Source organism: Agelaius tricolor, unplaced genomic scaffold (genome assembly GCF_023055355.1).
Source record: "Agelaius tricolor isolate 1412-34295 unplaced genomic scaffold, bAgeTri1.0.p SCAF_2, whole genome shotgun sequence".
Classification (NCBI taxonomy): domain Eukaryota; kingdom Metazoa; phylum Chordata; class Aves; order Passeriformes; family Icteridae; genus Agelaius; species Agelaius tricolor.
The window spans coordinates 77121928-77142403 of record NW_027269262.1 but is presented as its reverse complement, the minus strand read 5'-3'; the positions used below and the strand labels follow the sequence as shown (position 1 = coordinate 77142403).

General features: G+C 34.7%; 1 protein-coding gene across 1 annotated transcript in view; it reads right to left on the bottom strand.

The window, feature by feature from the left end:
* MMP16 (matrix metallopeptidase 16) overlaps positions 1-20476 on the bottom strand; it is a 174057-nt gene that overhangs the window by 58594 nt on the left and 94987 nt on the right. Inside the window, exon 4 of the mRNA XM_071421634.1 lies at positions 15286-15590. Within this exon, the coding sequence (XP_071277735.1) occupies positions 15286-15590 (305 nt within the window). The remainder of the gene's footprint in view (positions 1-15285; positions 15591-20476) is intronic.

The following is a 20476-nucleotide window of genomic DNA, read 5'->3' as shown; positions in this document are numbered from 1 at the left end:
TGTTGTATGGGGAAGCCTTTCCCTGTAGCTAATATATACACTATTTTTCACATCTACAGAAAAACAAAGCTAATATGTTTTTCCACAGTAAGCTATTAAGAAAACCTAGTTCTGAAGATAATAATTTCCATTTTAAATGGTATGTGAGTTCAATTTATAAAAGCAACAACTTAATGGCTTAACATGTGACCTCAATTTTGAAGACTTCTCCATCCCAAGGAAAAGAAAAAGAAACCCTAGAAACTGAATTTCACGTTACAAACAATTGTAAAAATACAAAGATGTTTTATACATAGACATACACTTTTTCTTCCAAAGACTATTTTATTTCATTTTTCATGATGTAGATAGATGTTTTCTAATTAAAGTCACATCAAACTGAAATTTAAATCTGCACAAGAATGCTATTATAGTCCTATTACAACCAGACAGTGTCTCAAAGGCAAACTTACAATTAATCAGAAATATTACACACACACAAAATACCTATTGCTTTTGGTTCGATGTATGCAGAATTTTCATTTTCATTATTCTGTTCCTTTGTACCGACTGATGCATCCAAACAGCTAAAAGCTACAAACTGTATAGTAAGAGCCTTACTCTACATAGCATAAAAAAAAAACAAACCCACAACAAAAGAAACCCACTAAAAAAAATTCTTTGTTATCTCTGTTATTATTATCCTTTCCAGACAGGTCAGAATTTTGAAGATGCTATTTCAACAGTCAGTCATAAAAGCAGATTCTTTCTGTCTCTGACCTTATTACAATAGAGCAGAACTGAGCAAATATATTATGCATGCACTTACATAAGCACCATATATGTATATATATGCTATATTGAGAGTATACATGGGCCTAAATATAAATCATAGGAATACTCTCACCCAAATAAAGGTGCTACATTTTCCAGTCTAAGAAATCATATATAGTTGCATGACATTATCTAAGACTTCTGCCATTGGCACTAAAATTTGGTAGCTGTGTTTATTTTGGAAAGAGAGTTTTGCTAAAAGATGGATGGAGCACCATTGAAAAATCAAGAACAAAACTAATTTTTTGTCATTTTAAATAAAAGCATATCATACAGAGCATATCCACTTTCTGCATGAACTTAGCTTATCTATTTTTACACACTTTATTTTAAACAATCATTTTTCAATTATATATCTATATATTTAGGCTTTTTCATTGTGACAAAATACAGTGACATAAAAATGTCTTCTTTCACCCTATTAATACATGAAATGCGTAATAAACTCCTTTCCATTAGGCTTAGTGAGATATATATATATGTGTATGTGCACATATATATATGGATGGATATATATATATATATGCAGACAGGAGAGAAGGTACAGACAGTTTGTTATATACAAAGTCTGTTCTAATTACAATGTCTGTAATTTAGAATACCTACACCCATATGTGTATATTTATGATAAACTATTCTATTTTAAAAAGTTTAACAGATTAGTGTGAAATTCAAAATTGCTTGCTTGAATTTTGACAAGGCCACATTACTACAGAGCAAGGCTGTCCTCAGGTGACTCAGATCATTGATGAGATATGATGAGAACATTTGAGTTTAGTGGCCTGTGAGTCTATCCTGGCAGTGCTTTACTGTTTCTGCATATTTTGGGCAGAATTTAGAAGAAGTCAGGAGCCCACTTTCTTTTATAACACATATCAGCCTGTACTTTAGAAGGCAAAGACATGCAAAAGACAGGAATTTCTGACTTACTACTTAGATCTGTTACCAACAATATTCTACAACTTTTAGTAAATTGCTTGAAATGGGTGGAATTAATTACTTTAGGTATTCTTCAATTTCTTTTTATAAAAAGCATGGATATAAGAATATTTCCACTTTTTTCTCACAGTTTCAATCACTAGTACTGAAAAAATTTGCAAACCATTCTGACAAATGAATCAATACCAACTTCCCCAAAAAAAGACAAGTGAAGCAGCTAGAGATGATCCTAGGGGAGGCAGAGAAAACATGAGAGCTTGCTTCAATGTGTTCTTTCTGAAAATATGATGCTTATGGATTTATTTCATGCTTTGAGGAAACCCTGCTGTGACAGAAAATCTAGCAAACTAAACAAACTCCTACATTTATGTTGAATCTCTTGCTCCTGGGATCAACTTCTTCATCACTCAGGTCCACTAATGAATTTGTATATTATTCTCAAATGGCATTTTCATTCTACTAATAATAAAGCCATATTGATGAACAGAATGAAACAAATTTATTTTGGGTGTTTTCATGGTTGTGTTTAGACAATGACTATCTTAAATAAATTTTACTTTTAATGGAATTTTGCATTTTGCTAGAAAAGGTCTTTATATTACAAATGTTGCAAATACTGTAATAGCTTTACCTATTTATACTCTTTCCTGTATTTTCTTTGTTTCTGTTTTTATTTTTTAGTGGGAAAAAGAAGCTAGAGAAGTACTTAAAACTGCTTTCTGAAGGCTGTGAAAATGAACACATGCTGGGATTGAGAATTTGGATATGTACATGAGAAGAGCATGCATCACACAGTCCTCACCTGTCCTCTATGTCTGGTCCCTATGGGTCACTCATGTGAAGGGAATGTACATCTTTCTACCACTCCTAAGTGGCACTTTGGGTGAGAATAAATGCAAGAGAACTTTAATTGTTCATGAACTTGTACTAAAATTGAACCCTTGTCTTGACAAAAAAATTGTAGGGTTTGTCTGTAAGCCACTCAGCTAAACTGCAGGTTTGTTAACACAATGGCTGCTTTTGTTTTCTTTTCATTAATTTACCCCTATATTCTGTGTGTTCTCCTATGAAGAAATATTTATAAATTATAGGAGGAAGGTCAAAGTCATACTGCAAATATTCACAATAGATGTAATCTGTCATGGGGCAGAAATCACAGAAGCATAGAATGCTTTGGGTTGGAAGGGACCTTGAAGACCACTCAGTTCCAACCCTCCTGCCATGAGTAGGGACATCTTCCACTAGACCAGGCTGCTCAGAGCCCCATCCAGCCTGGCCTTAAACACTTCCAGGGGTGGGGCATCCACAGTTCCTCTGGGCACCCTGTTCTAGCATCTCACCGCCTTTTAGAAATCTGAAAGAGTCCTAGAGATCAATGAAATCCCCTCAAGAGACTGCACACAGAATTTAATATATGTGTAAATCTTGTGTTGGCTAAATTTTGTTTGATAAATTTTTTTACCCTGTACCAGTAAACTACTGAGAGTAATTATAATATCATCTAAATTAGCTCACATTAAACCAACCAAAATCAGGTTATTATTTTCATCAGCATACCATTGTATCTTTTTTAACATAGACACAGGACTTTGAGAATTTTTAAACAGCGACATGGTGGTTTGTATATATATATATATATACATGTATATATGTATATATATATATTATATATGTACGGTTTTTATATGAACAATTCTTCCTTCACTGTTACCTGGCTTTTTAAAATTCACATTAAGAAAAAGTCAAGATGGATTTGTCCATGGTTTGGGTCTTTTTCATTAAACTGATGATAAAAAGAAGTGGGAATTTTGAATCCTAATTGGCAAAGTGATTAGAAGAAAAAAATCATTAAAAGTTCTCTGATCTGAAAAGAAGACAAGTTTTCTAAGATGTCTGCAGACTTCAAAGAGAAACTTCATTCAAGTGTGCACCATATTTTAAATTGAGACAACTTCAAACTGGGAATCGTGTATACAGAGGAAGTGACAGAAAGACAAATCTGCTACTTAGGTCTTACTTTGTTAAAATTTACTCATATGAAATGCTCTGATCTATTGGAGAATCTGCTGCTAAGATCCCAGGATTCTATATCCATAGATATAGAATCCACAGCTATATCCACAGCTAATGTGGATAATCTATATCTACAGCTGTATGCCCCCCTAGCTAGAATCCTAAACCTTTCCAGAACATGGGGAATATGATCAGTTCACACTAGTGACTCTTGGCACTTGTTGGCGTGGAGATGACTGGGCCCCTGCCATGGACGAGCAGCCTCCAAAGGACAGATTGCAGAGGACAGAGCAAAGGGTGCTGGAGAGGACAAGATGGTCAGGCAGCCCAGTCATACTCCTGGGCCTCCCAGCAGAAGGAAGACTATGCAAGAATTTGCTTAGAGAGGAAGATGAAAGCAGGAGTTCATTGCCCCTGGCAAAGCACAGGAGAGATTGGACGTGAGAATGCAGGCCAGGGCAGAAGTCAAGCCTAGAACTTCCCCTTCACTGAATTAGAAGCTCAGCAGGACCCCAGCCTGCGGCAAGAGCAGTGGGCCCCAGCAGGAAGAAGGGACAGTACCACAGACTCCATGTTTGATGGCTCTCAGACCAGGGCTTCCACACTCAGGAAGGTTGGGACCACATCTCTGCAAGCCACTCTGGCCAGCACTGCCAGCATCACAAGTGATGATTAAAAACAAAAAACAGCTAAGGAGTGACTGTTGATTATATATCTATTTTATTTGCTAACTCTTCCTGAAGCTCAGGCCCTACTACTTTTGCTGCTTCTGCTAGCACTGCTAGCTGGAGCACAGTTAAAAACATTAATTCCATGTCTTTACTGGATCTTCAGCTTCCTGAATATCCCATTTCCTCATACTAACATAGTTTCAATCTCTAAACTGCATCACAAGAAAGGTGCTCTGTATGATTCTTAGAAAAGGGAAACTAAAAGTACGTTTACAAATTACCATACTACCAACTTTGCATTCTAAATTTCAGAGGCACAACCCACTTGTAAATTATGATATTCAGACCAATATGAGTGTTTGTCTTGCCATACTGAGGGGCAGGGAACAGCCTATGCCTGCAACTGCCCTTTCTGACTGCTATACTGAACTGGTCCCAAAACAGCCACCTCTGGGGCTGGGACAGATTTCTTTTGACCCCAGTTAGTGCTGCTATTTTGAAGCTCTTATCACTACAGTTCCCTATAATCTGAAATGGTATGATTCAACATCACTAGTGCAAGTTATCTAGCTACTCAACACTGTAACACAAACGTGTCTACCTGCACTTCTCACAGCAAGAGATGAGAAGCAGGTATTTCAGAACATGATTCATCCAGTTTGTTTTAGACACCTACTTCAGGATGCAACAAACCTTACCCAGGAAGGCAATATATCTCTCCTATAACTCTAAAGGGACTCCATGAGATTAACTCAGACATAAACATCAACATATGGTCAGATTAATTCCACCCCCTCAAGTCTTCTGGCTTTTGACTTAGGTCTTTTCTTTTAAGTCACTGGCAAAACATTAATTATAGAAGTACAGGACATGGACTTAAGTGATATATGTACAAACCCAGGAAGTACTTATCATAGGCTGACTTGAAGGAGAAACTTAAACCTTAAAAAAATCTAAAACAACCAGACAAAAAATATTTGGCACAAAAAATGTTGCTCTTTTAACTTATTTGGATTTTTTTTTTCTGCTTTCATCTTTTTCCAAAACCTAATGTTTTAGCTGTATATGTTCCCAGCTATTGGTGTTACCTGTTCAGCACTTTTTGGAACCCAAACTGTTAGGAAGAATTCTAAATATAGATAAAAAACATTTTGGCCTCAAGAACAAATATTTTGGGCATTTTGAAGTGAAGAATTGTCAGGAAAAGCACAAATTATACTCACTCTAGACTTGGGAACGCTATTGTAGAAAATCTTTCATTTGTTAATTCTATACTATTCTAAAAATTCAGATATAGTATTATCTTATATTTTAGGGTTATCTACATCATTCTACTTTTTCAAAATGCATTAATTTCTGCTTAATAAATAAATATGTAATTAAATATGGAATTACTGTATAATTCTTGTCTTGTTCTCTCTGGAAACCATGACAATGTCCATATTAATTGGCAACATGATTTTTCAGATTTTCCCCCTAAAAAGGCAGGGGAAATGAGATGGCAATGCAGTAATAATATTCTATAGAGCATCTTTGGTATTTCCTAAATCTATCTTGAAGGAAAAGTCCCCATTAAGTGGCCTTAGAAACAAATGGAGACTTGAAGAACCCTGGATTCCATGAGAGTTGGAATGCTAAGCCTGATGCCTGCTTTAAATGACTGAAATGTCACTTTCTGTCTAAAGAGAGAATTTTAGGTTCATAGATAATGCTTCTGTCCTAAATTACTGTTTCTAGGAGACCAGACTGAAAAGAAAATTAAATAAGTTCAAGCCATTCATTCATTAGCTGATTTTTTAGTTGTAAACCGCTTTTGACTTATTTGGAATAATAAAGGGAATTTTTTCTCTTTTTTTTTTTTAACTCAACATGTTTGAGATATGGCTTTTCACAAGCTCTTCAAAGCAAATAATCTTTCAAGAATGTGAAATTCAGTCTCTGGTGTGAAATCTCATAGCTCCTAAGGCAGCTCCTCTATTATTAGCACTAATATTAGTTGGTATCACACATTTTAAAGAAATATTGCCTTATGGTAGGCTGATGGTAAACAGTTATAAAATGCATAGAGAATAAGAATAAAAAGCACTGGAACATGTTTGTTTTTTTTTTTCCTTTTTTCCCCATTCTCTAAAACTTTCTGAAACATATAAGTTATATGAAACTCTCTTAGATTCATTACTCAAAATCTGTTAAGCTTCTTTCTAAAAGGAGGAAATAATAAGGTAGGAGTATTTGTTTGTTTGGTTGGGGTTTTTTTGTATTTGTAGTGCTAGGGGGGTTTTTTGTGTGTGAAAGGTTGTGGAGTCATAAAAACAATCATGAAAAGGTTGGCCCACATTTTATGTTTGGATTCATTTAAAATAAATCTATTTGCCTGAAAAAAAATGGCTTCCCAAGGATCTTTTCTCATATACTGCAGGGGGAAAATGAGAAAGACAATAAGAGAAAATGAAGCCAAAAACTCCAACACGGTTAGCTCCAACTTATTAATCACTAAAACAAACATTTTTCAACTAAATTTCCCCATGTAAACTTGGTTCTCCTAATATACTTGTATGAGGGTCTGATTAAATGAATCCATTTTGGTAGATAAACTTGACTTCATTGTTGCATAAACAGTTGTTTGAGACAATGACATCTTTAAAAAAAAAGAAAAGAAAAGAAAAAAAAAGGCAGGGTTTTTTTTCAGTGCTTTTAGGTGCAAATGCTGCCAAATTTGTCTGCAAGGACCCATGCTGCCTTTCAGCTAGATGTTTCCTTGGCAGCAGAGTCGATGTAACAGACAATGTGAACTTTCCTCATTTATTTCCATGCAAAGTCAGCCAGATCCACTTTAACACTTTTCATTAGCAGTTTAAGATGGGCTGGCTGATCACAAACCGAGGCAGATGGCAAATGCAAGCAAGCAAGCAAGTTCTGCTGGCCCTGGTATGTGGGAAATAACCTACAGTTGCAGTTTGAATGGATAGCTGAGTTTGCAGCTTCCCTAACTACTCCACAAAGGATTGCAAAGATCTGTGTTTACCTACGCCACGATGGAAGCAATATGTAACTCGGTGGCTTGAGCTGTGCTGCCTTTTTGGTTCGAAGCCTGCATCAGGACTGTCTCTAGCAATTATGCTACACTTTAAATATCACCTTGCTTCTATAGACATGAAAAGCATGATGTAAGATGTGCATCTCAGTCTACAGTCCCACTGCTTTAATTAAGAATATCACGAAGTCAATTCTCTTAACATATTCCTCAGCCTCTCTTTCAATTTGCATAATAGGGCATATAGAAATGCTACGCCAAGAAGGAAGCTGAGAATAAGATATTACACACTGAGAACCCCTGGGATGTATTAAAAGCATCCAGTCAACATGGGGCTGGATTCATCCACAAGACTGCTTTCACTGACTGCCAGTTTTAAACAGATTTCCCTTTTAAAAACATGCAAATCAAGTGCTTTCCTCAAAGCCATAAGGGTGTTCCACGAAAGCAAAATCCTCCCCAGAAATTATAAAAAATGAGGTGAGTACTTTGCCAACAGTTACCATTTTCCATCATCTGGCTTCCAGCTGGTAGATGGGGTCCAGCAGAGAGATCCTCTTGTATCTGCATAGTCCTATGTTCAATGACTGAGTCCTCACAAGCAGCCAGGGCCATTTATGATTTTTTATGATCATTTCCCATCTCTTCAATAGCTGAAAGGGATTTTTCGGTTTTCCAGTGCAGCTTTGCATGCCATGATATTTTCAAGGATACTTTTTATGCATCAGGGGCTGGATATCTGAGAGTTAAGATTTTAGGTACGATCTTGGAGTGACTGGATGTGGGACAGGTGCACATCAGCAAGTATAATCCAGGAAGGTTTGGAAAGTTTGAGGACAGAGGATGTTCTAGCAGCACAAAATGCACTTATTGATAAGGGAAAGAGTGGTTTCTTTTTAAATAATGAAAATGTTGTGGTTTAGTGACAGAAAGTATCATTTGTGTTAATTGATTTCTGAATTAAATTGGATTTCAGGGAAAAAGAAGAAATTAAAAGAAGCAATCATTATTCAATGTGCCTGCAACATGCAAAGCTCCTTGAAATATTGTCCTGTCATCTTTATCGCTGTGTAATATTATAAATGCAATAGTTGGGTTTTGTCATCGTTTACAATATTGCTAATTCTCCCATTTTGCACTCAAATAGTTTCAATTTGAAATTGAAGTTGTACTTTCTTAACCTTAATTATATATAAACAAGGCTGCAATGCCACAGTCTCAGTCTCTTTATCCTGTAAACAAGATATGACAGAGGCCCATAAAATATGAATGGAATAGATAAAATTATTAGGAAATTACTTCCTGACAATATGGGCATCCATCTGTCTAAAAAAAAATCAGAAAGAAGAAGTCTTTCACGTCTGCTTAAACTACAGGACATATTGTCACAGGATGTTGTGGATACCAAATGCTTACATGAGTTCAAAAAGAGATTACACCGATTAATGAAAGGAAATCCCTCACAGGCTACTAAACACAAAAATATGGCCTGTGCCTCAGAAATTCAATGAGCCACAGATTACTGGAAGCTAAGAGGGAATATGCTGGGGTTTTACTGCCATATGTTTACCCTGCTCTTATTCTCTTCTTTAGGTATCTGTTAATAGCTGTTAACTGGAAATAGGATATTTTGCAGGATAACCTTTGATCTGAGCCTGCTTTTGCAATTCTCTATTTACAAGCACATACACAAGTACTATAAAATAAAATTCAAATAAGATATTAATCTTCTACAAAGTTATTGTAGTACAGATCTAGAAAATAAGCATTTGACAACTGGAAGGTCACAGTGCTTGGTTACAGATCGAATTTCATGTTGATAATTGCTTATTAAAAAAAATACATAATCAATTAAGAGCACTATGCTTTATGAAATTAAAGCCATGTTAATATTGTAATACAGAGTTTCCTTTAATCTGAAATGCTTGGCTTCCTTTATACCAAGCCACAGCATGAGCACTGTTCAAGACACAGAGCTCCCTTAGGAGATGGTTTTCACAACTCCACTGATTCATATTTCCAATAGCATATATCTCCTGCACTGTGTCAACCACACTGGCAGCCAAAAGAAATTTACTACAAGTTGATCTATGCAGTTCAGAGATCAGGATTTTCATAAATTTTTCTTGGCTGCCAGCACAGTGCCCACAGCAGAATCTATGCACTAACTGGAGTCCAAGTACATTACACGAGACGCTGTATTTGCATCAGCTCCAAGAAGCTTTTACTTGGCAACCTACAAACAGCATGGTACAAAGTGACAGGTTTCTTTGCTTGTTTTCTAGTTATTGCCTGAAAACTTGAATAATTTTATGAATGCTGGAGGATTAACAAAAAAATAAACAAAACTGAATTATTGAATTTTTAAGTTTGTTTTCCCAAAGACAGAGCTTAATGTATACACAAGTTACAAACTTAAAAATGTATATACAAAGTTATATATATATGTATATATAATGTATATACAAAGTTACAAACATCCCACATGTATGTAAGTAGTTAGCAGTAATATTCTCCTTACATGTCACTGTACTATTACCTCTGTAACGCAGTTCCACTTGTTATTATTTATCATATGTTCTTTAATGGAAGAACTATTTTCTGCAGAATTTCAGTATGGTGCACTATCTACCTTGATAAATTTGCTACAGAGGTAAAAAACAATGTATTTTAGTTTGACTTCTCTTTCTCTTGTTGATATGAAGATAACAGTATCAAATTACCACTACTGATCTCTTGTGTTTATCTACACTTAGTTTTTTGCCAAATATTTTCTGCTGCTGGAAGACACAGTTCTGTGGTCACATTTTATCCAGTAATTGGTACATTACATATCATGTCTAATGTGCTTGAAAACTAAGCTCCCAAGAAATCCTTGTTTTCCCCAAGCATTTCTTCTAAATCTTGCCCTTTTTTAAAAAGCTGCACTTTTGCAAGTAGGTCAATCTTAAATTAATCTAGTTAAATGTAGTGCACTCTCAATTTAAACTGGTTTAACACTCCCTTAAATAGGTTTAGATGTATTCAGTAACATCCCAGAAAAAAATAACTGCTTTAAAAAAGGTTTAAACTAACTTAAGTACATGTAGACAGACAAATGCGAAATCAATTTTGATAAACCAGTGCAATAAGGCTAATAAGATGGCCCTTTCAGTTCTGGTACAGAAAAATAGGATGTAAGACAGGATTTTTCTTCAAGCTACTAGAAAATTTACAGAGACAGTACCTATCTGAGATGCTCCCTGGCAGTGACTTTGAAATTCATCACAGTCATTTGAAATATTGCCATTGAAGAAAATACTTTGAAAAAGATTTTTGTTGAGGGTTTTGACAGTACAATATCTCCAAAGTACTGCCACTCCTAGGAAGAAGTCATTGTCACTTTCTGGATTTAGATGCATCATTCATTGTCCATAATTTTTAAATTTAAAAATAATGAGGGGATATATATCACCTAAATGGATTAGAGTCATGGGAACAAGGAAATCCCTCCCTAGTTTCAAGGCTGGTATATTAAGATTTCTTCCTCTTACTTTTTTCTTCACTTTTTTGTTTGTTTGTTTTATTTACAGTTTTTAAGTTCAAAAGAAAATAAAGATTTAAATCTTTTCCCAATAAGTGATGATTTTTCAGATATCTACTTATGCAACATGATTTCCATTTCCTGTTTGTCCCTTTACCTTTTTATATTTTAAGTGCACATATTGGGAAATATTTTCCTGTAAAATCCCATCCATTTTGATTTGCTGCTCCTGAACACTGTTTGTTCTTCTGCTGTATTTGCCAAGCACTACCAGAATAACCTGAGTTTTAATTGAGACTGCCTAGGAGCACAAGATACTTCGTAAGGTGCATGAAGAAACCATCCTGTTCCAAATAATTTAAGAAGCTAAGGCTCTTATCTCACCTGAAATCTAGATAGGGAGATCATAAAGGAAATGGAGTCTACTGTAAGTGTAACAGCCTACTCCCATGGGAACCTGAAAAGTAGTTGTGCTAAATGGGAAAAATAGAAGATGAGAACTGACTGAAGGAAGACTACAGTCCAATACACACACTTTGTATAAGGTGTTGAAAGAATAGCATTCCCTTTCCTTATTAAATAAAAAAAAAAAGAAATTAAAAAAAAAAAGAAAAGAAATGTGCACCATATTTTATCCTCCATATCTCCCTCATTCCATGGCAAAACAAATTCTGTCCTTGTTTCCACTGCTTCCCTGTGATGTTAAGTCTATTGTCCTTCTTTCTTGCAATATTTCTAGGATCACCTGCAGCACCGTGGATGGAAATTCAGAGAAAAGCCCTCCACAGCTCAGCTGGAGTTGAGGTATCAGCTGTACTCTGCTTACAGGGTATTATGAAAGCAAAGAAATATATCCTTGTAGAAAGCCTGCAAGTGTAAAATTGTATGACAGGAGTGTTTTTCCTGAGTGACAGGCCCATTAGTCTCTACTCCTACAAAAGCCTCATTCATTCTTCAGGATGAGGGAGGAGTCAAAGCACAAATCTCTTCAGAGAACACAATTGATAAGAACATACCATTGAAGTGAGAATAAAGGAAAGCAGCAATGAGCTGTGGAGATGATGTATTTCTATTGCAACTGTCTTTGGAGTCTAGAGAATGATTAAACAAAAGAAAACGCAAGAAAATTGACCAAATGTGATAAGAAAAAAACCCCACCAAATCAACCAAAAACCTGAAGTATGAAGACACTACAATTAAGTAGTCAGAATAAATTGCTGTAGTAATTAACTATACTCAGAATACTGATTTTGTGCATGATTCCTTATTTGGAATGAAAATTACTTTATAAAGACAACAGTTTATGAAAGCATTTCATTAAGTTCCCTGTCTTTTCTGAGGTAGATGGCATATAAACTGTTTTCATTAGAACAGTATAAGGTGAAGAATGAGGCTAGGACTTTTCAAAAGGACCTTATTTTTGCATTCCTGCTGCTAAGTAAATAAGTTGCTCTGTGTTTTTGAATCTCTCTGGGATACTGGAAAAAGAATCAGAGAAAATCAGCCCCTTGGGGTGAGAGTTAGTTTAAAAATAAAAATAAATCATCAATTTTTTTCCCATTCTATTGGATTCCAAATAATACTACAAGAAGGTGTCTATTGGACTATTGGAACAATGTATCTTAAAATTGACACTCGCCTGGGAAAAATGACTCATAGCTAAGATCACATATATATTTTTCAACCTTCTGCTTTTCAGTGTTCTGAGACTCAGCTCAAAATGATAGGAAGCCTAAGAGAGCTGTAATTCTTTCTTTCCTGTCAATCCCAAATAGTGTGCTCATCTACTTTTTCCCCCTGGAAATTTTTCCCAGGCATAAAAAAACCCCAAAAAACAAGCAAACAAAAAAATCCCAAACAAAAAAACAACAGAACAAAACAAATAAAAAACCCCAAAACAAACACAGAACCAAAACAACAACAAAAAACCCAACAACAACAACCACCACAACCAAACACCCAAACAAAACCAAAAAAAAACCCCAAACCTGCATCATCCTCCAGGATTCCTAGACACGAGCTAATTAGCAAGACAATGAGGAAAACAAGCCTACCTAATGGCTAAAAGCCACCAATCAGACAGACAGGTGCCCTGCATTTTCAGAAGAAATGCACATCTTTTGACCTTTCTAAGGTTACAGTGATGGGGAGTTTTCTCTGGACAACAACTATGACCTATGACACAGTTCCTACCATATCAACCATGAAACTAACAGTTGCCAAAATTCTTCAGAGAACTTGCATTGGTAAGATATTTTTATTAATTATCATATATTTAAAAAAAATCTTCCATTTTTTGCTTTTAATATTCCATTTTATCAGGAATGTCCCACAAAAAATGTATATATAAGCACACCAAAGTACATAAAATATTAAATTTTCTGAAAAATTTCCAATCATAACTCTTAAACATTTGTGATATAGATAGCAAACCTTTTTATTATAAAAGTTCAAAGTTATAAGATATATAAAAATCACAGTTTTAGTAATAGCATCAATTTACTTTCCCTTGATTTTTTTCATCACATTATATTAAAATACATTAATACAAGCAATAGATTTTGAAAACTGTTCTACAAAACACAAATCTCAAAAGCCCTATAAAGAAATGAGTGCCATTAGGCAATATGAAAATTGCTTAAGTTAAAGAAGAATGAGACAGCCAAAAGTTCATTCACTTTCACACAAGGTGTGGAACTGCTCCAAAAGTGTTATCCCAATTAAACTGACATCCTGACTTCAATGTACACATGCCTGTAGATTTTCCTGAGTGCTTCAAGCAATAGCTCCAAAACCACTGAACATTATGTGCAGTGCTGGTCTCTAACCATCATAAAAACCAGACACATAAAATCACCTTCATTTACCCTCACAATGCTGTGACTGACTATGTACCCAAACTGCACAAACAGAGGACTCCCACCAGTGCTCCTTTGAGCTAAATGTGTGAAGAAGGCAAATCTGAGCTGTGCAATACCACAGTTTTTGCTCCAGTAAGAATCTAGGCCTTGCTTCACAATGGTTCAAGTGCTTCACTTGGTTCAAGTGTCTTGAACCCATTACACAACTGAGGGCCTTTACAGTGTCTTACACACCTCTTGCTTCAACTGACTCCAGCACAGCAGAAGTATTGCACCAATGAAATAGTCACAACACCATATTTATACTCCTAAAATGCTAAATTAAGGTTTTGTTGCAGACCCCCAGGCTACAAATACAGCAACATAAAAAGCTCTGAATTTTTCTTGGAGAATCTCAGGTGAGAAGGGGAAAGAAAAGGAATTAGATAAAGCCTCTCATTATTCATAAATTCAGTGTAACATTGAAATACAACAGTTCTCCACTTCTTGACATCTCTATAGTATTTGTATGCCAGAAACATCCTATTTGTGTATCTCTGAAGAGATGTCTCAAACTTCATGTAACTGGCTTAGAGCGATCTACCAGGACAACAGAAGCTGCTTGGAAACAAAACCCGTCACAGCATCAAACACAGAATATGTCTACAGAAAATCTCTTCTTTGATACTGTTTTGGAGAGATGCAAAATTAGACTTAGCTTTTAATTAGCATTCACAGATAATAGCAGTAATTTAGTCACATCACCTTAGAGCATGGCAGTGGCCAGATTTTAGTTGTGAAGGATAAAGGGTATATTTAGTCTTTATTTGGTAAATGATAGGTGTGCAAACTGCACTGTGCAGTCATTCATTTGACTGTGGGGAATGTACCACTTAATTAGATTTGACATGTTAAAATCAACAATTCCAAAAGACATTCAAAAGATTTTGGGAAACACCAATTCCACTCTTGGAATGGCATCTTTAAGATTTGCCTTTAAATTCTGCCATTGCATCATCAAAGATGCAAACTGAAGACTAGGTTTTATGTCCATTAGTATCCACAGAATTGGTGGATAGCTGAAGTAGTTTTTATATCACTGTTAAATATTCCACATTTCCCCTAAAGCTACATAAGTTTGACATGTTAAAATATGCAAAAGTAAAGTAGTTTAGGTAAATATTCATGAGTACAATGTTTGAATGATCATGAAGTTTCCTAATAAGAATTCAATGTTTTTCAAGCAAAACATGTTTTCACACTATTACAATCAGGCAGATACTTTTCTGCCTTGGATTCAAAGAGACAGATCAACCAAATATATTTCTAAAGTAATGTTAACCAAGGAAAGAAAACCATGTGACTTTAGGAACAGGAGAACAGGGAAGTAGTTCTGTTAGCTGAAAATTCATGCCACTTATCTATTTTGTTTAAAATTAAATCTTCTCTTACCATCATGATTGGGATTTCCCAAAGTCCATGGCTCATCTGAGTCAAAATGAGTGTCTCCCCCAATTCCTGGGCCAGGAAAATACGCATGAGCTAAAAATCCTCCCTCCCCATCAAAGGGAGAACTGTCTCCATGAAAACCTGATGCAAAAATGATTGTAATATCCACGTCTCTCTTGCCATTTTCTAATTCAACGTAAGGAACTTCTTCAAATGTTAGAGGAGTTACATTCTGCCACACATCGAAGGCACGGCGAATGGCTTTACGGGTTTCAGCATCACCTACTTTTGGAGTGACGTTCTTTATGCTGAAAGAAACAGAGAAACATTACATAGATTAAATTTAACAGAGTGGTAAGTGACACTGCTAATATCCATTTCCCCCTAATTATTATATGCTCTGTGCTTTTAATAAGACATGCTATACTGGTATTATATACTTTAGGAAGAGTATTTTTAAACAAGCTGGTGCAAAATTATGGTGTCAATCTGTATATTCCTTTAAGCTAGAACTTATGTAAGCTGGCTTACTCCCAGCAGTACAAAAAGTCTTATATTTAGAAGATTTAAAATATATTAAAATGAAAAATTCTTAACAGTGGGATAACCAGATTAATCAACCACTGACTGTTTACCTCCTGGACCACAATTAGACTCAATCACAGCTAAAGAATGTCATATTCTTTCTGATCAAAAGAAAAATGTTTTTAGTGAAATGAATTTTTTTACTTATTACTGAGTTCATTAACAAAAGCAGAACTCCATACTGTGACCACCAACCAGTATTCACAAAGCCTTGTTGCATTTGCAACTGGATAAATTCCTTATCAGAAACAAAGCCTTTTGATTTCAGTACAGGCTAAGATGTCAATTTATGATCTGATTACATCTGTAAATCTTGCATAACACTGTAGAATCCATCAGAGAAATAATTTTATAGAAGACAATTATGTGCTAATCAGGAATATGTATTAAAGAGAAATTTCAGTCTTCACCACTTCTTCAAGTTACACATATATGAAAAGGCAAAAAAATATCAGAATTGACGTTTACTCTCATAGTTAGTAAATTATAGTGAAATTATCTTTTAAAAAAATCTTTATTTTCATTATTGAATTCAAGAAATGAATGTCAAGAATCAATTTCAGACCTATCCAATTTTCTGCATCATTTCCACTCGATTCATATGGGCAGCAAAAACTCTTTTAGGTTTGTGTCTGCTCTGAAACTGCTGCAATAAGATTCTCTTTGTTCATTTGACATGTGCTTGACTGAATGTCCAACACAAATTTCAGAAATTACATAGTTGTATGTAATATTTTTGCCAGTTTACACAGCATGGCACATTAAAGGAGAACAAATATACTTTCATGAATAAACTTTGAATGATTGATTTGTTTGGTACATTAAATGTGCTTGATTATATGGTATTTATGTTTATATAAATGGAAACAAATCTTTCAAGTGTAATTTTATAGATTTTACTTCATATATACATTTTGTTCATTGCTTTATGTAGAAAACATAAATATACATATTTGGACTTCCACTCAAAATGATTTTAATATATTGAGTCCAATAGTGCTGTCTAACCAAAGCATAACTTTTTTAGCTGGTATGTATGCTCCAAAGAGACATCAAGAGAAACCATAAGATAATACATTGTAGAGAATCCACTGTTTTCCTTGATCTTTTGTTCCAAAGGTGATTTAACCAATCAATTCATACTTTTGCCTATTCTATTAATTGCCTGGCTTATATTATTGGTTCTCGTTCTGTTTTTCTCTCTCACATACATGAGCTTGAAAAATTTTCCCCCTATACACAAAGACATTTAAAAGACATTTCTGCACTGCAAAGTCATTATCTTTTTGTTGTCTCTAAGAAATTAAAATTTTGAACTCTTTAAATCTCAGGTTATAAGATATTTTCTCCAGTCAATTGAATATTTTCTAGTGATTTTTATTCAACTTAACCAATTTCTAATGCTCTTCTAAAACTGGCTCTGTCAGAACTATAAAGTACTGCAGTACTGATCTTGCTGTCAGGGAGAAAATACCGTCTGATCTGTAGACATGACCTTACTCTACATGATGTAAATGTCACGTCATTTAAAGTGTTTCTATCATGCCCCTTCATAATTATTTGGTCATCAGTAAATTTATGGTCAGAGTTGCATTGTATTTTCTGTGATTAAAAACATATTGGACACACTGTACCAACAATCAGCCCTTGCAGAACCCTCTCTGAAGGCTCCTGCCTTTAAGAATGAGGATTTTTGGAGATGTTTTAATTAGCAAGTTCATAAAATGCTGTCTGTGCCCCCTGAGAAAGTACAGCATTTTGGAATGTGTCCTGTGACACAAAATCAAAACCACATCACAGTGGCACACTTATACTGCTACTACCAAAAACTTTACTGTTGCTATGCTAAGAATATCCCTTACGAAGGTAGCAGATGTGCTCCAAATCAGTCCTGCTGTGTGCTCCCTAAGGCACGTGTATTGCCTGAAGCAGAGCTCTGTGAAGGACCTCTGTTATTTGCCATGTATAAGAAATATGGCAAATGAATCAACAGGCTCCCATAGAAAATAGAGCATGTCTAGAAAACTGAAATATTGATATAGAAAAAGTTCATCTGAAATATACAGCTAAGGCTTTGGGGTTTTTTTATCTATTTGTTTCCTTATTTGGTTTTTTTTTCTTTTTTTTTTTTTGGTATTTAGGAATCTTAGTAATTAGTCAAAGTCCCATTTTGGTATTAAGTAAACAGAAGAAGGGTCTTCTGCTATTATATGTGAAATGAGGAAATGGATAAAAATGGATTGGAATTTTGTATTAGTGTTAAATTGAGTAATGATTAGTCTGAATTAAAACCAGAGAGATTTCTGGCTTCCAAACCAACATTCTGGAGTGGGCAAGATTGTACTGAAAAGTGTAGTTTGAAAGAGAAATTACATAAATCAACAGTTATTCCTATACAAGTGTATTTACAGGAAACAATTGTCTACTTTTAATGTGTTAAACACAATCCAGGTTCAATCCTAAAAGAGTGACACAAACATTGAAATTGTCTTGCTGGGAACTTGCTTAAAACAATTCACCAGTGCAGATATCTGAAACCCAAATTATCTTACATTTCTTTGATGTTGTTTATCATACAACCTCCAAGGGGGAAGTACAATAAAGTCAATTCATAATGACAGTCTATCAATTACCAGGGATACTAGGATTCATCTTTTAAAAGTCTTCAGTTTAGACCTATGATGCAATATCAAATAATGACTCATATGAACCCTTTCCTATTTAGATCCACAACTTAAATCCAGCAATCACCTGAAATAGTGGTAACTCCCACAGGAGTAAAACAAAAAAGACAGGAATTGGGTATCTTACACTCATCATGTCCAGATAATGGAACTCAAACAGAAGTAAGTGTAGGACATGACAATTCAGAGCCACTCTTATTGCAAGGTGAAAACACAGCAAGACAAAGCCCTTTATAATAAAAATCCATCTTTTTTCTAAGTATTGTTTTCCTAGCCTCAATGTCTAGTGATCATTTCAAAGCAAAGTTCAAATGAGAGAAAGATCTAAAGCTGACCTTGACCAGACTGGCAGTGCAACTATACAAAGAAGTTGAAGATCCTGTAATTACTAAAAAAAGGCAATTTCTAAGATGAAACATTTATTTTCATGCCATTTTTTAACAACTAATAAACTGAGAGATACTTTTTATAAATTTTGAGAGCTGTTATTTTTAGACAACCACAGCCATGTATCAATTGATTATGCTTTTTTGTGGTTATCATTGCTGGTTTTGCATGATTTTCAACCTGATAGCTCATCAAGCATTTTAACTTTAAAATACATGTCTTCCACAAGAACAATTAGATTTTATCACTGATATGCACTTTTCACGTTTGTGTACTATTTCTGCACCTGCCTGAAGAGTCTTGTTTTGAGAGTGTTATTCTAGAATCCTGAGTCCTATTGATTTCAGAAAAGCTTTGGGTTTTCCTTCCCTTCCCACTACTTTCCCAGAATATCCCAAAAGAAAAATTATACATGTTTCACTGGCATATTTTTGGCTGCAACAGCTTCAGGAGCCTTGCAAGATTGTCAGGATATACCTCACTTGACAGTGTAAAAGCAGTAATTTGAAATTTAAATAGATGAAAGAGCAGGAGTTTCAACTGAGTAGGTAAAAAGATGCAGTCAATAATCTGTTTGAAGTAAGCTAGTTAAGATCTGTGCCTGATATGAAACTGTTTAAGAAAAATGAATTGAAACATATATTAAATTTGAATAAGTTGTTGACACAACCTTTCTATTGTCATTGATGTAAATCAAACCTAAACTGAAGCAAAACTTTGAAGGTTTGTTTGTTGTTTTCATGGGTTTTTTGTTTTTTTTTTTTTGTTTGTTTGTTTGTTTGGTTTTTTTGTTGGTTGGTTGGTTGGTTGGTTGTTTTTTAATCACACTATAACTTTTATTGAAAGCAATAAATTACCTCTGGCCAAAAACATATTTCACTTTGCACCGTAATTTCTCTGGAAATTCGTTTCTATGAAGTTGCTTCACTAATCTCTCATGTAAGGTTTTTTAGCTTCAACTTTTTTCCAGTTTCAGTTTGCTGACTCTTTGTAGCTATAGACCAAGAAGAGTGCTATCTTGGTTCCTATGGCTCTTGCTCATGTTGATTAAACCTAAACCAGAACTACCACTTTTGACTTTCTGTGGGTTTGATTTTCTACCTACTGCTGCCATGATTGAAAGAATTTATAATTATCTTGTCTCTTCATTTTCATTTCATTCTCCTCAACATTCATTAAAAGAAGATGAAATGTGAAAGAGAAGATATTTCTGAGACAAAAACCCAAGATTAGTAAAATACTTGATGGCCAAATGTTTTTATAGGAAAGCTGTTTTTAGAAATCTGATGTCATAATATGCTACTAGGTAATCTAAAATCAATAACATGCAACATAAACATGGAACGGGTTCTAAATATTACTTTGTATTAATACATTAAAAAAAATTGCTACTATGAATCAACAGTATTTTCAAAGTTTTTTCCTAATCCAGTATTTCCTTATTTTTACAGTGTATTTCAAATATCCAAGAAGAAATTCTCTCTCCATATTCTACACAATATGGACCATTTAGACTATAGAAATTTCATAGTCTATTG